A 22642-nucleotide genomic window follows, 5' to 3' on the forward strand; every position below is an offset into this window, starting at 1 on the left:
GGTTGTTCAGCCTGGAGAATGGAATGCTCTAGGGGATCTTAGAACAACTTCCAGGGACTCTTTACAAGGGCATATAGGGATAGGACAAGGAGGAATGACTTTACACTGAAAGAGGGTGGGTTTAGATTAGATATTAGGAAGAAATTCTTTACTATGAGAGTGGTGAGGCACTGGCACAGGTTTCCCAGAGAAGTTTTGGATGCCCCATCTCTGGAAATGTTCGAGGCCAGGTTTAATGGGGCTTTGAGCAACCTGGCCTGGTGGAAGGTGTTCCTGCCCATGGCAGGAGTATTGGAACTAGATGATCTTTAAGGTCCTTTCCAGTTCAAACTATTCTGTTAATCTGTGATTGTTAATTAGTAATTTAAATTAATTTAACATAATTTATATTAATTAAATAATTTAATTGAATATATTAATTGAATAAATTAATTGGATAATGTAAATTAATTGAACATAATTTCAATATAACTTTTAAAGTTAAGTTACTGTTTGTAGCCATACAGATTACATGTTGATGAGACCAACAAAAATAAAAATGTGTGTACAAACCTCAAAAAAGAAACTGGGCAACATTAAGAGAATGTGAGTTCTCCAGGAGTGCAATATAAATCTGAAAAGATAAAAACTCTTTTCTCCATCATCTCTCTGTCCAGCTTCATTATACAAAGCACCAGCAGCTTTGGTGTGTGTATGCACACTTCTCCTCACAATTTCATAACATTTAGAAACCTCTTCTGGCAAGACAGTGGGGTTAATGCAGAGGTGCAGCATTACTCTGTGTTTTTATTTGACACTGCTACAGCAGAGCCTCTTGCATCTTGATGAGCCTGCCATGTGAGAAATGGCATTCTGCACCTGTATTACCCATTTGCAAGGCATAAGAAGGTCTGGGACATATTCTAAATAAAATAAAACTGTGCAGTTTGATAAAGAAAAAGCTAAAATGTATGTGACCAAATCAAAATGGCTCTGTGGAGCCTCTGTGACTTGACCACACAGATATTCTGGAGCTTCAAGGCATGTGCTGCTTTGTCAAGGCTGTAGGTACAGGGTTCATGAGTCTCCTGGACATTAGCATGGCTCGCCTCTGTCAAGAAACCTCTTAATTCTGGAATATTTGCCCTGAGAATAGGAATACACAATATTTTGGAGGATTGCCTTCCAGAGAAGCTCTTTAAATAGCATAATTCTGTCCACATTATAAATGCACACCAAAAAAACCCCTATGGGAACTTTTTCTGAAACATCTCTGAAAGCACTGAAGCTGTTCCTGGTGCAGATTGCTTGTAATCAGCTTTCCTCTGCTCCTTATATGCTAAACTTTTTTGCACATGTTTTCTTCTGGCTCATAGGGATGGATTGTGAATTTGAAAATGAGCAAAGAATTACTTAAATACTCTTATTAGGATTTGGCATGAGTAAGGCAGACATTGGTTATTTTCTCTTTTCAAACTGCCAGGTTTAGATACCTCTGCTTGTGCTGCGAGACGTGGCTCTTGAAGAGGATGGTGGCTTTAGGGTGTTTATACTTCACTATTAGTAGTAGGATTAGAAATACAGCTAAAATGTTCTCCCTAATGAAGCCTAAACTGATATTCCAGACTGATGTGTGTCTTTTTCCCCTAAAACTCACTTGGCTGCATTCCACAGGTCAGTTTTTCACAAGCTCACCATGCAACCCATTCATCACCGAATGCCATATAATGTTGTTTTGCAAGATAAAAATGCACATATTTTTATGTATTTTGAAACATATTTATGAAAAAAACAGTTACACTTAAAATATGGAACAGATAAATGAATATGAAAAACCTCAAATCATCCCAAGTCCCCAGACTCCACCCTTTGCTCCATCACAGAAAAATCAACAATGTAAAATTGTTGTTTTTCTCTAGAACAAAAGTTTCACAGCTGTATTTAAAAGTATGTTGATGAAAAGTGATTCATAAGGTGAAGTAATCATTTTTATACAGTGCATTTGGCAGACTCTAGCCAAATTACACCATAAAAGAAATATTATATTTGACAGCAGACTGTTAGCAATGTGAAATTTGAGAATGAAAACTGACCATCCAAAGACTTATTTATGACTATGCTGCTCTCTGATGGTACCCTGAGTTTCATATCCAGTTGTGGTCAGACTGTGTTTTTCCCATATTTGTTGTAAACTTAAGCTAATGTTTTTCCATTGTAAATTAATTCACATTTGTTTGGTTTAGACGTAATTGGAGACTATTATATCTAATTGGTCTACTACAAATTGTTTACTACACAGAATTCTTAACCACTAAATATAAAAGTAATTAAACTTACAAAGTTTTGAGCTACCTTAAAGGTCTTCAAATTACATCCATTTTGTTTATTTTATTTCCATTTGAAAAGAGCATGTGATTCACCAAATTACTATGTACATACTGGCTAGGTGACTTAAAACTGTAACAAATAATTACAAGGATTTAACAGAATGGAATCAACCTCTTTATCCCCCTTGGCATGAGTGACTTGGGAGCAAAAGGTTGCGACCTGCAGGGTCAAGAATACTGTGTGGAGTGTTTGAGGGTAGTAGATTTATCAGACAATCCTATTCATGCTCTGCTTTTCTGTTGAAGCTGTCCTGATGCTCTGCAATTAGTAGACACCAGTTACTAGGGATGTTAATGTTCCTTCTGGGCTTTGTTTGTTTTGTTGTTTGTATAGAGTACTGATTAAGGCTTTTGAGTGTGGAATTCACTTGCAATTTGATTTATTTTGTATCTCTAGGAAGGGTTCCAGCTGTTTTGGGATTTTTTTTTCCTGATAAATCTCAGTTTCAAATAGCAGCCAGAGTACCAAACTTTGAGAAGTTGCGACCAGTTCTTGTTAAATATTTCTTTGTAGAATGAGAGAATTTAATTTTCCACCTATTAACTTTATTTCTATTCTTATTATCCTCCTCAAAAATAATTTCTAATAAGTTAATCTTTTAAGCATTAAATGAAATGTTCGTGATGGACTTATAAGAACCTATTGAATCAAGTTAGAAGTGAGGATGTCACTACATCTGTGTATTCTAGGAAACCCGTGGGATGCTTTACAAAAGAATGTGCCCTTGCTTAAGCTTCTCATGCAGAAATTAAACCCCTATTGATACATGGAAACAGACTCCTATTCATATGTTCCATATGATTTGTAACATCCTAATCCTTGCCATGAATCCTTTCCTTATTCTCAACATCGTAGACTGAAAACATCAATTCAAGACATTGCTTCTTCACATTTTTTTTTGAAAACGTCAGCTCTTGGTTGAATACGGTTCCAGTCATCTCTTTTCACAAGTGCTGGGGGTTTCCTAAACTCTCTTGAAGAGCAGTTTATTTTCAGTTATTTAAAAACTTGTCTTCTGTGAGTATATATGTAAAATATATATACATAATGTAAAATTTACCATGAATCTGCACATTCATGTAATTGCCTAATTTCATAAACTTTTAATTTCTTCACTTTTACTAGGACTTAGATTTTTTACCTTCAACTATCAGTGTACTTCAGGTGAAACATTTAAAATTCTACTGTTTTTAAACAATGTTACTAGTAGCCAGTGGAAAATGATGAATAAAATTAAACTTTAGTAAGTAATCGGTAGACTGAAAGACCGTGCAGCTGCTACGTACTGCCTGGTTCACATACTTAATAATAACCTGCCTGACTTAGGCGTAATTTTGTTGACTTGTGATTGCCATACTAATGTAAAGCTTTCGCTGTAGTTCCTTGCTGGATTACAAGTAAAATTCTGAAACCATAATAATCTTTTCCACAGTTGACCTCTGTGTGAATTAAATTTTGTAACTTTATTATAAACACTTAAAATGGTATAGGTCCAGGAATTACCATCTGCTATATGAAATTTGGAATACTGTTTATGTTACATTGATGTGTATATTAAAGTGGTAAATGACTGCCAAGAACATGCCAGTAGAACTTGGATTCATCCCCTCCTAATGACTGCAAATTAAAAATCAAGCAGCCTTGTGTAATCTGCTCTCACGGCTTTGTGGTGTCCAGAGCAGCCCATGAGTCAGCATCAGGTGCAGTTAGAAAAAAGGCACATTTTGGCTTGGGGAGAGATAGATGGAGGAATGTAATCCCCTGAAGAAAACAGTCCAAACATCCTGGATTTACTCTAAACTGAACTTTTTCACTGGAAAGCTGTCAGAGCTGAGGGAAGGTTCATGGTGCAAATCCTTTGTTCACTGATTTTCTTCCTTTCCTGTTAAAATGTGTAGCATTAGCAGGTCCAGTGGGCCAAAGGTTTCCTTTGTGTATTACACTCTTTATTTGGTTTGCCATATTTACTTTGGTGCTTCTGATGGAATCAAAAGGACATGTCACTGGCAATTCCTGTTTGTTTGTTTAAAGCCTTATAAAGCGAACTGCTCTCAGAAGCAAAACAGAGACATAAGATATGTCTCCTGAAGCACTCTGGGCAACAAAACTCTCAGGAAAATGAGAGAAAGCACGACCAGCTTAACGAGATGGGTACATGCACGACCCATGTCTTCATACGGAGTCCTTGGTCTATCAGTCACAGTTGACATAGTTTCTTTTGAAATGTTGACTTCGCAAAAAGTCCCTGGCACGGAGCAGCAGAATAGTTAATTTCTGTTGGCTGCACGTTTTTATCAAACGCAGAAGTAGTGGCAGATGTGCTTTCTGGCCTTTCTACAGCTGTCTCGCAATTGTGTTCCGCAGCCAGGCCAGCTGTGTCGCTTCTCCAGTTGTGTATTGTGTCCATGGGGATTTATTTACCTGGCTGTGCCTCTTCCTTTGGCCCATAGCTGAGAGGCACTGGACAACACCTTTACTTTTTCTTTATGAAGTTAAGCTCCAATACTGACATTCACTTTTGTGTAACAAATACAATCTAACACCTTCTATTCCCAGGCCTGCTGGGTTTGTTTACCACACCATTTTATATGACTTAATATTTTCATTGACAACAAAGTGCTTTGAGCTTGTTAGCTAAATTTAAAATGAAGGCAAGATGAATTTTATTCTCAGAGTACAAATGGTTGCATTTGTGACTTGAAGATTTCAAGAGAAAGAAAATCCTGATAAGAAACAGGTAAATTTAAAGTTAATATTTTTTTTCTTGTTCTGTTTTTTTTTTTTTGAGGATTTTCTCAGCTAAAGGAACCAAGGACTGACCAAATGCTGATCCCGTATGGATCCTCAATCACTGCAGTGATACTTCTCTCTTATTAGGACAAGGAAACCTTCAGAACAGCTCTGGAGAATTTCCAGTTTTCCTTCCCTCCTTAACAAATTCTGTGATTGCTTTGAGTTTTGCATATGGAAGGACATTTTAGTTAAATGTTGGCTAAATTTTTGAACCTTTTAATACATAATAAAAGGACTTGAAGTCATGAGAGATTGTCTAATTTTCCCTCCATTCATGTCAAATATCTGACTCACTTTTCCTTTAAAATCTCCACTAATGGAGACTCCATGACATCTTAAATAATCTATTCTTATTCCTAGTCATTTTTAGGACAAGATTTTTACAGTGTCTAATTGAATATATTGTGATACAGTTTTGGTCTATTAGTTCTTCTACCATCCACAAACACAAGGAAAACAGATTGTACTTTTCTACGTTGCTACTTTGTAGCAAACTTCAGTAGTGAAGGCTTAGCACATCTTTCCAGATTTTTTCCCCATTGTCTCCCTCTACCCTGTTCCCCTCTGTGATGCACAAGACAGTTTATTTCAGCTGACAGAGCTTGATAAGTGATAAAGCAAGACAGTCAATTCACTGTTTTGCAGGTTGTAGCCTGTCTTCTGCATCTCAAAGCAGCTTTTGCTTTTTGATGCTTCCCAGTTCTTATCCTGTACTTGTGTAATTTGTTGTTTCTACATACATACAGTGCACATACAGTTGATGAATAGCATCCTGGTTTTTTTTCTGAGCCAGTCTCTTCCATTTCATAAAATCAGAGAATCATAAAATGGTTTGAGTTGGAGGGAAAGTTAAATATTGTCTTGTTCCAACCCCCCTGCCATGGGCAGGGACACCTTCTACTAGATCAGGCTGCTCATCCAACCTGGCCTTGAACACTTCCAGGGATGGACCATCCATGGCTTCTCTGGGCAACCTGTGACCATCTCACCACCCTCAAAGTAAATAATTTCTTCCTAGTATCTAATCTAAATGAACTCTCTTTTAGTTTATAGTCATTCCCCTTGTCTTATCAAATGTCCTTCTAAAAGGTCCCTCTCTGGGTCTCTTATAGCCACTTTAGGTATTAGGTCTCCCTGGAACCTTCTCTGCAACAACCCCAGCTCTCTCAGCCTGTCTTCATAGCCCTTGTAGCCCTTTTCTCCTTGATACTGTCTGCAAATGTAATAGGCATACACTTTTTTCTCTGTCACCACTCTCACTACCGAAGTTATTAAGTAACAGACATCCAGTATTGGTCCCTGTGGAGTAGCACTTAGTATGTCCTTCCCGTTTTTCAGGAAGCCATTGCTCTCTCACTACTCTTATCTAATCATTTTTGTATTCATTCTAGGTATCTTCCATTAGATTATGTTTCCCTGGTTGTTTTTAAAAGAAAATATCTCACGCTCTAGGTCCAAAGCCTGAAATAAGTCAGTAGCATATGGCGCATACTGCTTTGCATCTCTAGTCACAAAAGGCTGCTCAGTGTTAAAAGGGTGGGTTTTTTTACAAGGATGTGTTGACTGTTCATCATGTCCTTGTGATTGTCTTTCAGGTGCTTACAGTGTCTGTTTACATACAATGGTTTCTCACAGTCAGCACCTTCCTCCTTAGGAAGCCAGCTGAATTGCAGTTTTGTCTAATTCCTCCTTTCCCAGACAGTACGATTGTTATTGTTTAACTCTCTTTTTTCTAAAAATAACTAAAACGTCCCAAAGTTACGTTAGATTTCTGACTACTGAAGTCACATGAGTGGCTCACAATCAGTCTGTAACTGGTTTTCTCTAGAAATGAGATGACTTGCTGCCAGGAAAATGAAGATTATGCTGCATACTTCATAGTTGATAAAAGCAGATGTGATTATTTCGCAAGTATGCTATTAGTTATATTATTACCCAGGCTTATCCTGAGCTTAAGGCTGAATAGGATCTTTCGTTTTCCCAAAATGGCAATGGTTAGGCCTTATATATTAAAAAAACCAAAACATCTTTCTGGGATTTTCCAATAGCAGGTTAATTTTGAGTGAACAGATTTTTGATGGAAACATGAGCATTCATTGTCATTGACTTGTTAGGGTCTCCAGAAACTTTTTATCTGTTGTGAGATATCAGCACATACACACTGGATTTTCCTGATTTGCTTGTTTCAATTCATGTGTTCATGCTTTGTGTCTTGGAGATGCTGGAAATTGTTCTGTAAAAATTAGGTAAAGAAAGCTGGTAATTTCCTGGAAACCAGTCAGCCCAAGAACTGAGACACTGTGATGGAGTCTGGACGTAGTGACACTCTCGCTGTGGTGGTAGGAAATGGCAAGGCTTTAATATTATCTTGTAGCTGTAAATGCCCATGGTGTATTTAAAGAGTGACATAATTTTGGGGGGTTTTATTGATCTCTTAAATGATATGAATATTAGTTACCTTCCTAGCAATATTTTTTGAAGATTAGTTTCACAAATACCATGCTCTTGGTTAAATTAGTTAATTGCAAAAAGTATTTCATGTAATGTAATTAATTTTGGTTTCCTTCATATTTTTGAGGAGAGTATTGGTATGGAGTTGATTTTTTCTTAAAAGTTGTTTGTTGTAAAAAATCAAAATTGGAAGCAATAGAAATATTCAGGAGCCACATTTATGTGATTATTGGACAAGAAAGGACCAGAAGTCCATAACAGGGGTGACACTTCCACCCTCCGAATGTGACCTGTAGGCTTGAGCTTTGTGTCAGGTCACTCCAGGTTTCATGACCAGTCTCTCAAGTTGGTCTTTTCGTTGTAGTTGTTTTTTTTTTTTTTTTTTGGTGATGCAACTTTCTATTTCAAATGCTGCAGCTGGATGTGCAGCACTAAAAATATGATCTAATTGACCAGTACTGTAGTAATTTAAAATAAAACTGTGTTAGAGTAAACTGTAGTCCCTTGCTGCAGTATAGGCCAGCAAGGGAGTTCCTCAGGAGTAAATTTCTGTGGTAGCACTGAAATTTGGGTTTCAAAATAGTGTTTTCTTGCGGCTGTGCACAAATACTCTATTCACTCTGTGGTTCTTCCAGCACAGTTTCAAGATTTTAAAGTCTTTTCAGGACTTCCTGTGATACTTATGAACATCAAAGGTGCACACCACAGCGTCATGAAGGAGATCTTGGTGTAAATTCCAGGTCAGAAGGTAAATCTGCATCACTGTTGAATTTCAACAGCCTTTGCAACATGGTCATTATACCTTAAGGTGTAGCAACCTGTTGGGTTTGTCCTTATGGTTATGTCTCACTACTTGTAGCAGTCTTGGTGATTTTGGCACCATTCTGCATTATACACAATTAAGAATATTTCTGAGTAGCAGAGTGAGGATCTCCTTTCAAGTCAATGCATTACAAATAACTCACTGATCTTCACTCTGTATCTGAGCAATGGCCAGGACACATTCAGAATTATTGCTAATTTCCTTACATTATTTTTATTTTATTTTATTTTTTACTTTTATTAGCTTTTCATTTTGTTATAAATTTATTCAAATCGTATATTTTGTTAAATGTCAGAGATAAAGTTAATAAAATATAAAAATATAAATGGATTGTCTCAATCACATTTTCCCCAATTTGAAACAAAGCAAACAACCAAACATTTTCCTCAAATCCAATTATGGGATCATTTGAAAAATCAAATGTATCAATTTCTCTTGAACGCTTGAAGTAATCAAACAATCTATGAGAGGGGTTTAGCCTACTGAAATTTTGAATCATCTGCAAATAGCATGAAGTATGTTTACAGAAAATGGTTCCAACAACCTTAGGCTTTTATTTTTTTCTTTTTTTTTTTGAGTTACAGAGAACCAGTAGAAAAAAGCCAGAGGAGAATTTGGCAGTCGATAAATTTAGCACAGGTCCCTGTGTCAGATGGAATCACTGCAGGTGCAACCATTATTTAATAATGAGCCAAATCCGATGTGTATTTAAGCTTATTTGTTTTTTAATCTCATAGCAGTGTGTCCTTTTATTGAGTGACTCATTGTTCTAACAACAATGAAACAGCATTGGTGCGGTCCCGGCTGCAGAGGTGGACGTGGTTTTGTACACGCATCAAGGTACATTTCTCTGTGTCCTTGTGCCCCTAGAGACAATTTGACTTCCCATCTTCATGTCTCCAGGGTTTTTTTCCATTTCCTATTTTTGTTCTGTTCCCAATTTGGAGAGAGTGTTTGGGGTTTGCTGTAGCAGAAGGTTCCTGGTTTTTGATAAAATGCTTGTAAGAAAAAGGTTAAAATTTGGTAGTGGAAAAATGACACCGCTTTGCAAAGTTCAACAAACCAACTGAACTAAGCAGATAAATCCTTAACTTCATTGTTTAGTCAGCTCTTTTAATTGCTTGGAGAACTGTTTCCAGCTCTGGAGTCCTCAGCACAGGAAAGACATGGACCTGTTGGAGCAGGTCCAGAACCAGCTATGAAGATGATCACAGGGCTGGAGCACCTGTCCTGTGGTGGGTGAAAGGCTGAGAGAGTTGGGGTTGTTCAACCTGGAGAATAAGAGGCTCCGGGAGACATTATAGCACCTTCTAGTACTTAAGAGGGCTTATAAGCAAGGTGAGAACAGAATTTTTAATAAGACCTGTAGTGACAGGACTAAGGTTAATGGTTTTAAACTAAAAGGGTAGATTCAGAATGGATATGAGAAAGAAATTTTTTGTGATGTGGGTGGTGAGGCATTGGCACTCAGTTGCCCAGAGAGGTGGTCGATGTCCCATTCCTGGAAACATTCAAGGCCAGACTGGGCTCTGAGCAACCTGATCCAGTGGAAGGAGTCCCTGCCCATGGCAGGGAGATTGGACTAGATGACCTTTAAAGGTCCGTTCCACCCCAGACTGTTCTATGTTTCTGTGTTGGTTTCTTCTATTAGCTGTGTGAAGCAGGACTTTGATGAGGAATTTTGAGATGGGAGCATGGCTGCACCTCAGTGATTCAGTTGATGCTCCTGAGCCCGCAGCGCAACAGTGTTGGTACATAAAGAAATGGGAGGGGTGCATCCAGCTAAAATAACAAAAAATTTTTTTGTTGTTTTTGGAGATCTTTAAAAGAGAAATTCCACTTACTCAAAATGCAGTTGCTTGCACATTTCAGGAAGTGCTAATCTCTGAAGAAATAAGAACATTGTAAGTAGTAGGATAATTAACATTACTAGAATTCTAACTTCATATTTGACAGTAACAGAGAAAACTCCATTAACATTCAGAATGAGAGGTGTTGATTTATAGCAGCTTTGGTTTACAACCCTGAATCCAGTATTGTAATTTAACTTCAATATAAACAGCTATCTTTTCAATTGTGGTGTCACATTCTTGACAGAATTGCAGAATTTTTCTTCTAAAATGTAATTCTCTGGATTTACATGAAAGCTTAATGGGACCATAGTTCACTGTTGATTACACTATTTATCATCTCCATGCACCCTTTTTTTCCAAGTGTTGTAAATGATGCATTTGTTGATGCATATGTTGAGAAAAAAATAATGTACATCCTCCACAGTGCTACTCTCACCCTTTTCCTTGAATGTTGTCCTTACTTGCTCTTTCTTTCTTCATTTACTTTTTTACGAAATATGGTTTTATATTTGCTGCATGTAGTGGTTGCAAAACCACCGTCTTTTCAAAAGGTCATTTTATACTTCAAGCCAAAAGAAATGCCATGGATACATTCTTTCATGTTTTATTTAAACACACAAAAGTTAAACTATCTGATTTGGAAACACAAGCAATGAGACTTTTCATTGAATTTTGATCCCAGCTTCATTTGATGGAATCAAATTTAAGAGTTGAAAGTATAATTTTTATAAACTACAGCTCTTCTGACTTCAGTTATTTTTAATAGGATTTCTGACATGTTTTCCAAAATCTGCATGTGTTCCATGGGGTACAAGATAAGATTTTTTTGTTATAATTACTGCTTATAATTTTTTTCATAGTCCTGTCTTGAATAGGTAAGACCTTTGTGTAAAGACAGAAAGAAAATAAATACTTAATCCAGAAAAGGGGAAATTTAAAGTAGAGAGAATCTGGGTGTCAATAATTTTTTCCCTTAAATTTACCTCTGTATTTTATCTGCACAGATCACAAGTTGTGCCTCATGATCCTATTGAGTCTTGGAAGAGGCAGCTCTCAGTGTGGTAGTGACATTCTCTGCCTGGAGCTGTAGCTGGTTCTTCTGGGGCTATGTGGTCCAACATGGTGGGGCCTCCTTTCTGACTCTTGGAGGGAGAAGGGGAAGAAAGGCTTTTCCATCAGTTTTTCCATCCCAGTCCTGTCAAAGTCGAGGAAGAGGATAGATGTTCCTGCTCCTGCATCATCTGGGAAAAGTTGGAATATGGACACATGGCATGAAGGAAGGCATTAGGTTTTATATTGGGGGAAATGTTAAAGTTAACAGCAACTGGTGCATGGAACAGACTGTTTTTGCTCTCAGCGTTTCCAGGTGTCTTGATATGATGATTTTTCAGTGTCTTTAAGAGATATTTCTGTCTGGATGGACAGGCTGTAGAGTAGTTTGAAATACTGATGTATTTTCTGGGTTATCTTTCTGACATATGCAAGTTTTAATGTCTTTAATATGTCACAAATAAAGGTGATTAGTTGAAATGGGCGTTATTACAAAAGAGAAAGCAAAATAATCGTGTTGAATCCATGTTAGAGCAACCTGGCCATCAGCGTCCCTGCCCATGGCAGGGAGGCTGGAACTAGATGATTTTAAAGGTCTCTTCCAGTCTAAACCATTCTGTGATTCTGTGATTTGTTTTGGCTGGGGTAGAGTTAATTTTCTTCCCGGTAGCTAGTAGTGCTTTGGATTTAGGATTAAAATAGTGTTGATAGTTCAGGGATGTTTTCATTGTTGCTGAGCAGTGGTTACACAGCATCAAGGCCTTCTCTGCTTCTCACCCCACCCCACCAGTGGGGAGGCTGTGTGTGCACAAGAAGTTGTGAGGGGACATAGCTGGGACAGCTGCCCAGAGGGATACTCTATACCATATGGCATCGTGCTCAGTAGATAAAGTGAAGAGGAAAGCTGAGCAGGGACCACTGCACAGGGACGGATTGGGCATTGGTCATTTGGTGCATTGATTGTTACTTTTTTTGTGTATTCTAACCTATAATTATTTATAGTTATTGTTATTTCTTTCCTTTCCTGTCTTATTAAACTGTCTTTATCTCAACCCATGGATTTTACTTTCTTTTCTGTTCCAGTTCTCTCCCCCATCCCACTGTGGGGGAGTGAGTGAGCAGCTGTGTGGTGTGTATCTGCCTGCCAGGTTAAACCACACCACCATCTGTGAAAGAAACTTCCTGTGTTTTGATCTCTTTGTGCCTTGTGTAGATCTAGAAAGGAATCTCCTTTGTGTTTAGATTCTACTCAACTGCAAATAGTGAGTTTGATCCAGAGGAATTGCATCTAAATACCTCTCTGTTTCCTAATAGGGTGCTACAATTTTAGATTTCATGCACTTTATTTCTGATAGCAAAATATATAATCAGAGTAGTTTTTCTTTTTAAGATACTGTGAAAGTCATGAGTAGTTTCTGAAGTCAGAAGACTCTTGTATAACCATATCTACTAAGATATTTAGGATCCTGTTTCCCACAGATTTATCTAAATTAGGACCAAAATGTCTTTCTGCAACCTCATCACAAACCACTGACAGCTCAATGGATTTGGGCACTGTAATTAGCACAATAATCAAATTATTCTTTGGTCACTGAGAAGAATCTAGATACTCTTCAGATAGTTGGAAAGTTCACCACAACTAAATAATGACAAGTCAAAATAGATTTTTTTAGCCTGTCCAATCATAATATTAAAAATTAGATTTTCTACTTGAAAATGTGTGCTCTTCCACTGGGAATAATATTAGCAGTACACATTTCTGAACAGCCTTTGCTTTTGATTTCCTTTGTCTTACCAGATTTTACTGGATTAGCTCTTATTTTATATTCAGAGGTATTAAATACTTCATTTTAAAGTAATATTTTTCTACATACTTACAACATTGAGGAAAGTCTGAGTGGTTTGGAACTGTTCTTGGATCTCAGAGCCTTTTGGAAAACTAGTATTTCCAAAATGTGATTTTATGTTGCAGTCATCACATAAACAAATTAGTCTCAAAACATCTTAGAACTGAGCTTGAAGTAATTCTTTAATTTCTCTGATTCAGAATGATTGTGTCTTGGATTTTTTTATAATCCTGTTTTTCACTGATTCTAGCTCCACACTTGCAATCTTGTAGCCACAACCCACTTGATTAGGGTGGTGGGCTGTGTCAGACCGTGAGGAGGTATGGAGAAAGTATTGATGAATTATTTTGTAAGAAAAAGAAATGAGCTTTTGAGAATAACATTTAAAGGACAGGTGGGAGCTCAACTTGAAGGAAAAAAGGGCAAAAGAGAACATGGAAAGAGAAGGGAAATGGTCGCAAAAGATGTCTGAGAAAAATGACATTTGTTGCTGATGACTATTAGTACTGGGTACAGGGTGAGGAATGAATCATTTAAGATCATGGAGTCTAACTGAAAAGCAACCTCTCTAAGCAACGGATCATGCTCTAGAGATCAACACAGATCACAAAGTAGTGTAGATAGCTTTTAATTCCTAAAAGCAAGGATTTAATAGCAAGGAGTGTAGCTGGTGTGCCCAGACACAGTCACGTTTCATCACTGTGATCCTCCCTTCTCCATAAAACAAGACACCTTAACTCGGAAACGTCCCCCTGACCACTTTTTACAGGCAGATGTGCTGTGGCAATATGCCAACACATGTCCTGTGCTTGCAGTACTTCCTTCCCATGTGGCCATAATGAGATCTCTGCATGTAGGAGTTTCTAATTTACTCTTACCCTGAAGGATAACATAAGCAATATGTTGGGGATGTTGTTAAACATGGCATGTTGTTACTCCTGTGAGCTGCTTTCTTCCTACAGATTCCATGGGTGAAAAGTGACTTGTTCCCTCAGAAGGTTTCTTGTGCAGTGTATATCAATAGGTCACAGAGAAAATCTTCAGAAGAGCTATGACAAGACATGCTAATTAAAAAAACCAAAACATAATTGCTGGCATCCAGCCTTACAGTTCAGTGTGGGAAATTCTCCTTCCCATAGGATGGAGGGAGAGTAGGGTAAACTCATGTCCAGCACCTCTTTACGTACACAAACGTAAATAATTAGAGTTAGTTCATGTCTTGTTGGAAGTATAATTTGTATCAAACCTTGGCTCTATTCCACTTTTGCTGTTTTCTTTATGAAAAAATAAATGTGTGTGGTCGTAAGTTAAATTTATCTTATAAATATGCATGATTAAAATCGACCCTATTTGCTCATGTGCCAGAATTGTCCCAGCAGGGGAATTTTTAAGAACCCAAATTTATTGCCTTGGCTCCTTAATTCTTCTGCTCCTTTGGCTCCAACCAGGGCTCTGGCCAAACACAAGCTGGAACAGAGCAGAGCATTTCTGCTGTGTGATCAGGTACACAGTGCCCAGCAGGGACAGCTGGCAGAAGTCACTGATACTGTTGGCTTTGTATCAGGGACAAATTCCCCTCTGATGGGAAAATGTAACCAAATTATACACCATATAAATTATTGCTTGCTGGGCAAAAAACAGTGTTGCCCTCCTGCAGCTTGGGGTTTGGTCCCTGGGACATCCAGGGTGGTGGGAAACATAAAATAGTAACATGGTTTGGTTTTGAAAGAACCTTAAAGATCATCTAGTTCCAACCCCCCTGCCATGGGCAGAGGCACCTTCCACTAGACCAGGTTGCTGAAAGCCCCATCCAACCTGGCCTTGAACACTTGCAGGGATGGGGCATCCACAACTTCTCTGGGCAACCTGTGCCAGTGCCTCACCACCCTCACAATGAAGATTTTTTTCCTAACACCTAATCTAAACCTTCCCCCTTTCAGTGTAAAACCATTCCCCATTATCCCATCACTCCATGCCCTTGTAGAAGGGTGAGCTACACAGAGTTTCTGTAATGGCATAGAACTCACCCGTTTTCTCAGACCTTCCAAGTTGAATAATACCGTAAAAACAAGATTATGATTCACTATTTAGATTTTTCCTGTTTGCAGTGCTGGGCACATGTAATGAATTGTACTGGGCTCATTTGCAGCTTGAATGGCTCATGCGGGTCAGCAGCAGAGTGCAGGCTTTTTCACCCCTTGAGCAATGAAGCATTGAGCAAAAGTTATTATAACCAATTAGTGGTGGCATTATTATTACCAATTAGTGGCTGTATGAAGCAAATCGTTAGTCTTAGTTCAGTTATTAGCAGCCAGGTGTTCGTGAAACGTGCCATGTGCAGCCAGCATTGTACTGCAGCAGTCGCCGTCTAGGCCAGTCACTGAATTTGTGATGCCTCTCTGCATGGGGGGTTGTTACCACCCTGCTCCCCCCCACCCCAGATTGCGTTTGGAGTCAGTGTTTAGGGTTTTTATGGTTGCTGCTGCTTTGTGTACCTAGTGAGTGAATAAATAAGGCCATTTCAGTCTCTAGACTAGTATTCTGAAACCTTAAAAAGTCATTATGTAAAGCCAAAAATCAGAATTGCAGTCTTGTTGTTGGTTGCTGTTTCATTTGTAAGAGCAAAATGGCCATGCCAGAGCAGGAGAGTTACATTAGAAAATTATTTTTAATTGAAAGTATTTCTTGTCTAGGACGCCTGTTTATAAAACCCTTCATAAGCAATATTTTCACACACCCATTAGTTTTGTACGATGACTTTCCAGAAGACAGTTTAGGCAGCAAGGAGCATTAATTGAATTCTATTTAAGGGCTTAAATTGCACTTTTATACTATGTTAAAATTAATAAAAAGAAAGAAGTTAATGGGGAAAAATTATAATTGTATCTTTAGCATTAATGCCATATTGAACTATGTATTTAATTTCGGCTCATTTTGCAGGGATTTTCATAGCTGTTACTCTATAAATATATAGAACAACTAATAAGTAAAGTAAGCATAGCTAATAAAATTCCAGTACACTGAATACTTATTGCTAAGAGTTAACTGAAATCATGTAATTGGAATAGGCATTAGAAATATCTTTTTTCTTGGAGAAAAAAAGTAGGGGGTTAGAGTGCTGTTTTCTCTTTTGGTGAGTCAGATTGTCTTCTGATTTTCAGTATTAGTGAGGAAAGGATTTGATGGTTTCTTTGAGCTATGTTTAAGGGAAATTAATTGTAGGATAGCATCGGTCAGGGCGCTTCAAGAACAGCTGGGTAGGGACATCTGCTGGTGCAGTAAAGGAATCAGCGAACACTTGCAACTGGTAGTGCAGTTGCATTGGAATGATTAAGGAAAAAACATCATTATGGTCATACTGTGGTTACTTTTCTGTTTCAATATTATTGTAGAAACACTTAACATGCATGTTTAGATTCCAGTTTCTATATGGTTTTAATTTACAGGAAAAGTAGGAACTAAGGCCCTGTTCTTGAGCTGGCAGCTTGCAGGCCTAATATGTTGGACACCCTTAACTCAAAGGGCATTCAACCTACAGTTGGTTGTAGATCTCAAATCAAACTCGTGAAAGCGGACCATGGTTCTGTGGATATAGTGGGGTAGATGTTAACCCTGTGCATTTGGGCTCTGTTTGTAGTTCTGCCAGTGTTTTGCTGTGCTCTCTGGGCAAAACTGATTTCATTTGCTTCGCTCCATCACTCATCAATTGTTTCAATCCATCTTTGAGTCCATCTTTCTGTAAAAGTGCTGTGATAGTGTTTCAGCTTCTGAATTGTATGTATGGGTAAAGAAGCATAAAAAGTAAAATTATCACATATCTTTGATTTCATAGTTCTGTGTTAATTAAAGATACAGTGAGCAATTTTATTTGTATGGGTTTACCTTGGACCCCTACAGATCATAAAAAATGTGACCTATATTTTATCTGCAGTCATTTTAAAAGAGAAACTCTTTGAGATTAATTTTCTGTTGCTGTGTGTAACTGTGCCTGATACTTAGCACTGTGTGCGTGCTGACAAAACCAAGTCCTTGGAAACATACGTGCTGAAGGTCAGACCCTTGGGAAGAGTTTCCCAGGAGTGTTTAATGCTGTGACGTCTTACCAACTCCACACCAGGTGCTCCCTTGCCAGGACAAAGCAAGACTTTCCTCATTTGTGAATGTCTTTTATCTCATTATGGTTTTCCTGCTGTTCTTGTGTATCCAACCATTGGTAGTACGTGTTGACCACGCGTGGTACCTTCTGGGAGATGGTGTCACCTTCTCTTGGGGGGGTGTGGACACAGTATTTCCATGGACAGCATGTTCTCTGTAGGGTTGTCTCTATCTGCTTCTGTTTACAAAGCTTTTGCGACTGCTGTCTTGTCTTCTCTTGGAGTAGGTGTGCACTTGGAATGATAAATTGATAAGTTACTAGTTTGTTATTTGTGTATTGTATCAGGAATGTCTTTTTATCATCATGTATTCCCCATGCAATTCTATAAAAAGAAAAGGGGAAAAAAGCACAAGTATCTGCTCTTTCCTTTGCTACCAACATAATTTTTCAGGAGGAATCTGTAGCAGCTGCAAGCTTCAGCTCCTTTCATTGTATCCTGGGCAGAAAAAAAAATCAATAACCTAAGTCTTTAATAACCAATTATGGGCTCTTTAGTGTGATCATTATTCACACAAGGAACCCTGTAGTCGGTAAGGAAGGAGAGGTATATATATAATCAAGCTCAGAATCAGAGCAACCACTGTATAATTGAAAAACTGGGACTTTCAGATTGAGTCTTCTTAAAATAAGGAGCTGCAGAGATCAGCACTTTGCAAAGTAGAACAATTTATCTCAAAGTCGGAATAACTATTCCCCGCAGCTTTTCATGAGAGAGTGGGTATTTCATCGAGATTCAACCCTCCTTTCTCTCCTTGTAGTAAAATTTATATTTTGTAAAACTCCTCATGACTTCTTTTCCATAAAGCAACAGTTCTTTGTCATCTTCCATCATCACCCTCATGGTTCTGTCACCATCCTTTAAAAATTTCTCCACTTGTAGTTTGGATAAAAGAGAGAAGTACTGGCATTTGATGCTTTATCCTTTGTTTCAGAGCTGTCCCAAGGCTGTGGTGACAACTGTGGACTGAGAATAACCACAGAGTTGTTGCAGATGTGCCGTTTTCTGTTAATGAAAAGCTGGTGTTCATCCACAGCCCTTCTATGCAATATTTAATCTGTAAGACTTTATAATGCAGGCAGCCCATTATAGAGAAAACTGTTGGTTTTATGTTTCAGATGCAAAGACGGCTTGAAAGGATTTACATACTCAGCACTAAAGTAAGTAAAACTTCTGCGAGCCTGTAGCTTCAAGTCAAGATTTTGAGGTATCATTCATAGTGGCAGATGCATTGTAAGAAAAGAGTATTTCTTAAGAAGAAACATGCTGTCATAAAACTTTTCCAGCTTCTGGGGTATGCAATATGTTTTGGAGAAGACATATTCATAGAATCACTAAGGTTGGAAAAGACATCTAAGATCATCAAATTCAACCATTAACCCAACGCTGCCAGGTCCACCACTAAACCATGTCCCAGGTGGCACATCTACATGTCTTTTAAATATCTTCAGGGACAGTGACTCCACCATTTCCTGGGCAGCCTGTTCCAATGCCTGACAATCCTTTCAGTGAAGAAATTTGTCCTAATATCCAGTTTAAACATCTCCTGGCACAGCTTGAGGCCATTTTCTCTTGTGTGCTGGCAAGAGAATCCTTTTATATTTGGGACTGTTAATAAAGAAAACTGAGTCTTATGATTGCATGTTTTTAAAGGAGCATTAATCTTCTATCTTTCTAAAACTGGGATTCTTGATAACCTATATTTTCCTGGAAGCAAATGGCTGCTGTGTTTTGACCTGGAGGTTATTTGCTGCATTACAAAATGTTTAATAAATCAACGACAGTTCTGTATTCAGCATGCAAGTAAAGCATGCCATTGCAAGAGAGATTTGCATTGTTGGTTTAGGAAATATTTTACAGAGCTTACAACCATGGAATATGATAGAAGGTCCCAATAGTAAATTATTCAATTTATAATCAGAAATATGGGTGTGAAACATTCCTGTGACAACATGCAGAGAGAATGCTTTCTGAAATCACCAGTTCACAGTGACCTGTCGAATGACAAAATTTTCATACCTTCATCACCCTCAGCAAGACAGTGTACAAGACCAAGCCACAGTACAGTGTAACTTAAATTACAATGCAGAGTGTTAGGAAACATCTTGCCATTGTGTCCTCTGTTGCCCTTGATACACAGTAATTCTGCACCTAAGATGAACCAATGTATTGACAACGTGAACTTCTGGGTGAAGAAAGAAAGCTGAAGATGAAGCCAAGTAAAACAAAGCTGATGCTCTTAGTGGGAGCAAAAACATTTTGAAGATTTTGTAAAACAGATATTTTATAAAAATATTATAGTAATTATCTATCATTATGTAACCCTATTTTACTGGAGATAATTGAGATATTTCATGTGCCTTTTTGTATTCTTATTTAGTGTTCTTCCTTTGTCTGAGAGATGGACTTCCCTACTAATGTTTTGTTCCTAGTTTTAGAAAATTCCTGGCAGCAATGGTGTTCATTAGCTGAAGTTCAAATATATGTTGGTGGACTGATCTTTTCAAAGAGGTGTGGGGTTTGGCAGCTGTATAGGATGGGTTTTTACAGACCTAGGGGTAACTTCAAGCTTTTCTTAAAGACTTAGAGACTTGTACAGGACTTGATATATTTCTTTTAGTTATGTAGGTAATTGTTTTGTTCTGTTTTTGTTTTTTTTTTCTTTTTCTTTCAGGTTCATTGTAGGGAAAGAAGAAATCCCCACTCACTCTTTTTCACCCGAAGCAGCATTTTCAAAAATAGATAGAAAAATCAAGCACTGTGAAAAACTGTCACAGCCAATGAACATACTGGCTCTAACGAAAAAACTCATGGACAAAGTGTGAGTCAAAGAAAACAAAAGAAAAACAAACCAAAATGAATCACTGTTATGTGGTGCATTTTAATGTCTCGTTACATTGTATTTGATAATGCTTTATAATACTTTTGCTTTTCATTTAAGTGTTTTTCTGTTTCATTTTTCGCTGGGTAGTTAGCAGTGGCAAATGATGAACTCCATTGAAAGCAAAACTTAAGACCTGTATGTCATAGCTATGATTTGCAATGTGCAGTTGTCTTAAGGAGGAGAGTAAATTCAGTCAATGCCAAATGCAGGCTGGTGGTTACTTTTTCTGCAGTTTTCAGCAAAACCAGTTCATGGCATGGTTCTGCTGGAGTTAGTGGTGATATTAAGGAGAGAAATTACACAGCAGCAGACCTTATTGATGTCACTGTTAAAACTTTCGCACAAGGTCATATCTAGACATCTGAAGTTAGGCAATGTGGGTTCCCTCCCTGCCTACAGGATCCAATTTATTGTCCTTTACTATAAGCTTAAAGAAGTGCAGCAGACAGCTTTTCAGCTACCACAGGGAGTCATATGTTTACAGGGAAGATGGAGTGAAAAATGGACTTACGCGTGTGTTCACACCACACCTATGAATCTTCACTTCCATTGACCTCTTCAGGAACAGTTTTATAACCGGTTCTCCATCTGCTGACATGCAGGAGAGAGTCTTCCAAGGGAATTGTGTTCTCAGAGTAGTGGCTTATCGTACTTGTTCAGCTGATGAACAAAAATGAAGTGACCCCCATCATACAGTGACTTCCTATGATTTTCTGTAGGTTTTAGTTGAAAAACATGAGGGAAGTCAGCAGTGGCTTTTCAGGCGTGACTGTATTAGACAACAAAAGATGAGGAAGAGACAGTTCCAGCTGTGTGCACGTTCTTTTAGCTGAGTTGCTTATGCCTATTTTGTCTTAAATACCTCTTTTTCAGTTTGCTGGAGGTAGTTCATAGCTTTTCCACTGTTTGTTTAAATACAAGGATTGAGGGACTACAGGTGAAGAAGAGCGTATTTTCTTTAGGGCTTTGAAATTCCCAACTCAGACATTCAAAAAACTTGCAGTTTTTAGTTCTAATGCTCTCACAAGTTTCTCTTCCATATGGTTCTTTTCAATATAATTGAGTCTAAATGCTTGTAACCTGAGCACATTCTCATTACAATTTTTGCTACATAAACTGACCTCACAGATGATTTATGGCCATTGGACTTTATAGTACACGATTCAGAACTTCCAAGATATTTGACACAGTATATAAATTGTGTAATTTATTTTACATTAAAGCTAAAATACTTGGATATAGCAAAATATTATGTTCAGGCCAGGTATGACATTACTATTTTTAATTCTATGCAATACAGACCTAAAGAAACTGTATAATCCACACATCCCACCGTCCCAAGCCAGTCTCTTTTAAATGCTCAAGGTCAAATTCTCAGTTCAAAGGAAGAGCTACGTAAAAATCTACACTATAGAAGAAAGAGCCAAAAAGTGAAAGGCTTGCAATTGAGAGAAGTCTCACAGGGTATCTCTGTGTGTTTCTATGTTCTGCATTGCCCTTCAGTGAACCTTCCAATGGTATGAAAGATGTAAGGACACAGGTAACAGATTGGTCAAATATATTTCTAGAACCATGGAGCAGAGACAAACTGGGAAAGGTCATGTCACTTCTCCTTGTTGACCACAGCAGAAAATCTGTCCTTTAATTTAGCTTTAATGTGTAGCATGCCAAGAGGTTGGATCCAAATAAGTGTGCAGACACCTTTTTCTTGGTATACAACTAAGGTATTGTTAGTTTTTATTGTCCTTTTATGGCATCATAAAAGTTCACAGTACCCTTCAGTGGGGTAATGGGGAGAATGAGCACTGGGCAAATAGCACTGTATGTATTTTTAGGCAAGAAAAATTTATGAAGTCTCCTGTCGCTGACGCTGAAAACAGCTATGAGTTAATACGTGTTTCATTATGCTTTTTGCAGGTGCAAACATGGCCCGAGGCATAGATGCTGTAAACACTATGGAGATAATTGTATCTCATACTGTATTAAAGTAAGTGCAGAAAAAATTCGATTCACAAACTCTGGCAAGGACAGGGTAAAAGTCTATAGTCAGGAAAGGCATATGCTTAGGAAGTGAGAAAGGAGCCTGTTATTCATTCTTCTTCTATTGAAAATGTGACAAGCCTGAAAACAGATTTTCTCAATTTAGGACGGGGTGGTGGTGGGGTTAAAGTTCTCTGGTCTTTCAGATTAGCTGTAGTGAATGAGTAACATAAAATGTGTGGGAAAAAAATGGACTAGTAAGCAGGGCTCTTGTTTAACTATGTGATGCACTTCACGGCTGAGCCCACTTGCGACTCCCCCCTAAATAAGGCACCTGGAATGTGCTGCTGTGGCAGGCGGCCCCGCTTCACGTGCAGCTGCGCGGCTCTGGCACGTCGCTGCCGGGCACTGGGCTCACTCCCCCACTCATTTATTTTAAG

The 22642-nt window shown here is 38.1% G+C and overlaps 1 protein-coding gene across 2 annotated transcripts in view; it reads left to right on the forward strand.

The window, feature by feature from the left end:
- The window catches only part of TMEM135 (transmembrane protein 135), a 160287-nt gene that overhangs the window by 122644 nt on the left and 15001 nt on the right, over nt 1-22642 (forward strand). For both annotated transcript variants that reach the window (XM_050332326.1, XM_050332327.1), the window contains 3 exons: nt 18457-18498; nt 20013-20159; nt 22140-22209. In XM_050332326.1, the coding sequence (XP_050188283.1) occupies nt 18457-18498; nt 20013-20159; nt 22140-22209 (259 nt within the window). The remainder of the gene's footprint in view (nt 1-18456; nt 18499-20012; nt 20160-22139; nt 22210-22642) is intronic.

The sequence above is a fragment of the Myiozetetes cayanensis genome, unplaced genomic scaffold (assembly GCF_022539395.1).
Source record: "Myiozetetes cayanensis isolate MyiCay16 unplaced genomic scaffold, myiCay2020 scf5-8, whole genome shotgun sequence".
NCBI classification, from domain to species: Eukaryota; Metazoa; Chordata; class Aves; order Passeriformes; family Tyrannidae; genus Myiozetetes; species Myiozetetes cayanensis.